A 5,440-nucleotide genomic window follows, 5' to 3' on the forward strand; every position below is an offset into this window, starting at 1 on the left:
AAAAATCCTTTGTTTGTATTCGTCTTAAGTAACATTCTAATTTTTTGAAATACTGATTTTGGGATTTTACAGATTAGTTGCCAGTTATAATCATGAAAATTACAATAAACATTTTAAATATACCCGTATGTGTGTAATGAATGAATATAATATACAAGTTTCACATTTTGAATGGAATTAGTGAAATAAATCAACTTTTCATGATATTTTAGTTATATGACCAGCACCTGTACATTTGCATTACTCTAAATATTATACATAAATTTAATGTGATCACAGTGTAAAATTCACTTGTTTTTAGAATAGAAATGTTTGCTCTGTATAGAGTGCGTCTTTTCTGCTGTGCTTCTTCTGCTCTATAATGCTCTCATTGATGGGTTTTTTTAATGTCTTTTCTTACAGTGGAAAGCTAGAACAGCCAGTTTTGACAGTCAGGGGTCTTGCCCCTCCCCCAAACCTGCTGCCAGCCCTTGATCAGAGCCATATGTAAACCTACAGGCTCGGCATCCTCGCTGTTGTCCATTTGTCTGTCCGATGAAAACGAGAGCCCTGCTACTTCCACTTTCCCCTATGGGTTGATTTAGATGGTTTCCAAACAATGATCTAAGATCAGACCCTGCTATCTCTGCCCCGGTGTTCCTCATGTTCAAGCTCTTCCAGTCCATATGATCCTCAGTCAATTCTTGGAAGTGTTGTACAAACCGTTGTACCTAGAATACTCTACAAAGCGAGCTTGTGTTCTTAGAATAGCTTGGTATCGTCAGCGGAGATGTTTCTTTCCAATATGAATTTTCCTGAAGCGTTTGAAATTTCGATGCGGTGTTCTGCAAGCACTCTACGTGCAATCAGAAGTTTCTGCACAATGCTGCAAAAGTCTTTGTGTAGGAAAGTAGGATCAGCTACTGGAAGTCCTAACAATGAAGTGAGAAAAAGAGGTAGGCCTATATAAAATATTGAGAATGTTTTGTGTGAGTGTGAAAAAGAGAAGGCAAATGGATTTGTCATGTGCTATAGCCTACTACAAACAAACTATTTGTCAAATCCTGTGAGAAGGTGTACGTTTTAAAATATTTATCGATTTATAGATGTTGTATAAATGTTATGTGTAAAAAGAGACTAAATATATAAGAGCACAACATTTTTTTCCTTTCTATTCAATTCTTGACGAAACAGACGGTTTACATGTAAAGAACTTCCTGTTCACACACAAAAACACTTCACATGTAGCTGAATAAATGTAGGTGATTAAAATAATATTCACCGTCAAGACCAGGTACAAATGTGGCCATTGAAATAGTTCTGTCTTTATTTATGTGGGTTTTATTCACATTGTTTTAATAGCATTTAAAGTGGCTCGGTATCTTAGTAGCACTGAATTTAATAGCAATTCAATTCCTCTGTGAACTCTCCTGCTGATTCAATCTAACGCTGACATCTCATTCATCTTTTGACATGTAATTTAATTGCAAGTTATATTGGACTGTCAAAGTTTTCCATATTTTGACACATTGTCTGGAAAAATGTCTAGAGTAAACAATGTTCAAATTAGCCGGTATAAAAGAGCAGGGTTGACATTACATCATAAAAAGTATAGGTAAGCAAATAACATACATCTTCAGATTAATTTCTTTGTTTTATTTCACAATAATTATATGTAAAAAGGAGGGATATCTGAAATGTGAATAAAATAGTGTGGCACTGTACAGTCTATCCAGCAGAACTGTAACATGGAAATATCTGTATAACCAAACAATACAATATAACTGTCAACCAATCCATTTCTCAAAAAGAAGTCATGCTATCTTGCCCAAGTATTATTTTTTATAATACTTCATGCTCAACAGAGCAGTCAAAGCAATGTTATTTTTTAAATGTCGTAAATGTCTTAGCAAAATTCAACACTTCCATTGCCCGCAATATTTTATTTATTTATCTCTGTGGTTTCTATGTTTTGTTATACATTCATCCCTAACACAGTTTAACTTGGAATTTAAATTTAACTGTCATTCCCTTTATTTATTTTTTAAACGTACTGCATATGCTGGAAATGAATTACATAAATGCACAGAAACTGAACTGAATTAGTTCAGAGCCTCCCTTCCCAATGCACATAACATCTGTCATAATGGAGACCCCTGATAAAGACAACCTATGCAGGAAGTTCATTGTCAGATGGCGGGCAAAGCTCAAGATTCTAGATCAATGACTTTACGCTCCAGTTGGTGGTGTTGAAATATCTTGAAACATACATGGCACTTGGGGGCTATTTTATATAATGCCCTCCATCATCTCATAGGGTAATGTTAAGCTTTAAATTTATATCCTCAAGTAGATTCAATATTTTAACAGAATCTTTCATTCCAAGTCAAATGGTTGTGACAAACATTTTGGTCCCGTTTTTACAATATCACCAATGTTGTAATACTCAGATCATATAAAGTGTGTTTCTGTAGGTGAATGTAAAGTTAATAAGGTTCAGATCTGGTTCTTTACCTCATCACTAACTCTTGTGTGCTGGTGTTTTAACAACCTGTTTCTGCCCCCTTGTGAATCTAAACAACTTTCTAATTTTGTATTGATCATTTGTACTTGCAATATAACTTGTAATGTTTGAAAAGGTTCTTGTATTTCAAAAATGCCAAATAAAATGTTGGTTCAGTTATTTCAAGGATAGAGTTGCTTCTCTTTGACTTTTGTGAATTTCCATATCACAAATAGTGGGTTACATCGGAATATGGTCTCATATTGTTTTAATAAAATGTGCAACAAAAGCAATATATTTGTGTGTTGATAAAGGATTAGTTTACCCAGAAATAAAACATTTGTCATCATTTACTCACCCTCATGTCGTTCAAGGCCTAGCCTGTATGGCTTTATTTCATCACTTTGCTTTATTCTGGTTTCTTTTCAATTACAATGGATGTGGAAGTTAAACCACCATAAAAAGTATTAGAGGTCCACTTGTATGAGACACTATATTTCAAGTCTTGTGAAATCATACTATAACTTTTTGTGGAGATTTAAGATGTTTAGAATGAATTATGTACACCAGAGGCACTCCGTCAACCTGATCTATAGCCTAATTTTATTTTTTGGAGCAACTAACTCCACTCCTACCCTAAACCTACCAACTCTCAACAATATAAAACACGTAACAGGCAAATAAATGTACAGTCACATGTATTTATTGCAAAAACTGACCAAAAAACTTTATAAAAGTATTAACTCATTTTGCATTCCAAGTCTTCTGAAGTCATACGATATCGTCATGTGAAGAACAGAGATGATCTTAATGTTTTATTCGTTGAAATGATGATCGCGCTCCTTTGCGAACAGAACACACACATGCACTCGTTCATTCATATTTCTAATTCAAATGATACACACGGAAAGTGGCGCGATCGGTCACGAGACACACGAGAGCCAATGGCATTTTACAATCAAAGCTGACATAATGACGCATTTGGTCACGAGACACACGAGAGCCAATGGCATTTTACAATCAAAGCTGACATAATGACGCATTTGGTCACGAGACACACGAGAGCCAATGGCATTTTACAATCAAAGCTGACATAATGACGCATTTGGTCACAAGACACAAGAGAGCCAATGGCATTTTACAATCAAAGCTGACATAATGACGCATTTGGTCACAAGACACAAGAGAGCCAATGGCATTTTACAATCAAAGCTGACATAATGACGCATTTGGTCACAAGACACAAGAGAGCCAATGGCATTTTACAATCAAAGCTGACATAATGACGCATTTGGTCACAAGACACAAGAGAGCCAATGGCATTTTACAATCAAAGCTGACATAATGACGCATTTGGTCACAAGACACAAGAGAGCCAATGGCATTTTACAATCAAAGCTGACATAATGACGCATTTGGTCACAAGACACAAGAGAGCCAATGCTGTCGAAGCTGATGTGACGTTTCTTTCGGCAGCAATATTTGAAATGTATTATTAATATTCGGCGGATGGACTCAACGTTACTGATCGCTTTTTGGGATTTTCTTCACACAAATCAATCGTTCTGAACACTTGGGATATTTGTACTTTCTGAATAAATTGTGCCTGCAGTCGTATCTGCCTGTTATATCCTGTATTTTATAATACACAAATGGGTAGGTTTAGGGGAGCGTTGGAGTTACGGGTTCAAAATGTGTCTGAATATGTGTGTGTCCACAAGGTAAATGGATCTATAAACATACTAAATTGTTTTTTTGAAAATGTAAAAATGCAGAATGTTTCTTGTAATGGGTAGGTTTAGGGGCTGTGTGTGTGCGTGTGTGTGTGATGGGTAGGTTTAGGGGTAAACACACATAAAAGTGATTATGCGTATAAATATAGGTTTACTTTAACCTATATTTGAGTGAGCCGTTACCTGCTGTAACTGAATCACTGAATCAGTGAATTAAAGTTGAGAACAGGTTCAGTTATCGACAAATTATTCAAACCGTTTCCCAAAAGCATCGGTAGCCAACTTATGCTCGCAAGTTCCGTTGTTTTCGACATAGTTCAACAAGTCTGTGTTTCCCGAAACCAAAGTACCAATGAACATTTGCAAACAGCATTGCAAAGTAGAGTTATAGACTCTAAACAAAGACAGACGACCTCCACTAGGTGGTTAGCGAATCACAACTCACTCGGCCAGCTAACCAATCTGAGCCCATTGTGTATTTCTGAGGGAGGGGCTTCATAGAACCAGGAAGCTATTCAGACATTTTTACAAGAAGGGACAACAGCAGTGTAGAATAAAGATAAAATGTTTTGTTTGCTTTTCAAACGAAGCATGAACCCATGTTACAGTGCACCCCATATACAGAAATATTATAAAGGGTAGGTATAATAAGCAGTGGCTTCTGCCTACACCTTTTTCGGTTATGTATATTATATTTCTTTAGTTATTTTATTTAAAAAAAATTGTGTTTTTGTTTTGTTTTATAAATTGTGGAAAATTTTCTGTAAAGACTGAAAAAACAAAAATGGCTGTGCCTCAGTGACTACTTCTCTCAGAGAAGTTGCTTATTATTTATCAATTTATAAATCAACTTATTTAAAGAATAAACACTTGAACTAATATCAGCGTGATAATAAAGATTAAAACGGTTATGAATCAGCGTATTGATTCATGATTTGGATCGTCAATGTCATGTGATTTCAGCAGTTTGGCAGTTTGACACGCCATCTGAATCATGAATCAATACCGCTGATTCATAACCGCTTGAATCTTTATTTGAGGTTTGAAAACAAACGCAGAAGAGAAGACAACGCTGAATAAAGTCGTAGTTTTTGTTATTTTTGGACCAAAATGTATTTTCGATGCCTTAAGAGATTCTAATTAACCAACTGATGTCACATATGGACTACTTTGATGTTTGTATTCCCTTTCTGGACATAGATACGCTCATAGGACATAGATACAC

The 5,440-nt window shown here is 35.5% G+C and overlaps 1 protein-coding gene across 1 annotated transcript in view; it reads left to right on the forward strand.

The window, feature by feature from the left end:
• Positions 1–2,668, forward strand: part of syt6a (synaptotagmin VIa) — a 63,528-nt gene extending 60,860 nt beyond the window's left edge. The window contains exon 7 of the mRNA XM_067446177.1: positions 403–2,668. Coding sequence (XP_067302278.1) covers positions 403–474 — 72 coding nt within the window. The 3' untranslated portion in view covers positions 475–2,668. The remainder of the gene's footprint in view (positions 1–402) is intronic.
• Positions 2,669–5,440: the final 2,772 nt, after the last annotated feature.

Source organism: Pseudorasbora parva, chromosome 6 (assembly GCF_024679245.1).
Source record: "Pseudorasbora parva isolate DD20220531a chromosome 6, ASM2467924v1, whole genome shotgun sequence".
NCBI lineage: Eukaryota > Metazoa > Chordata > Actinopteri > Cypriniformes > Gobionidae > Pseudorasbora > Pseudorasbora parva.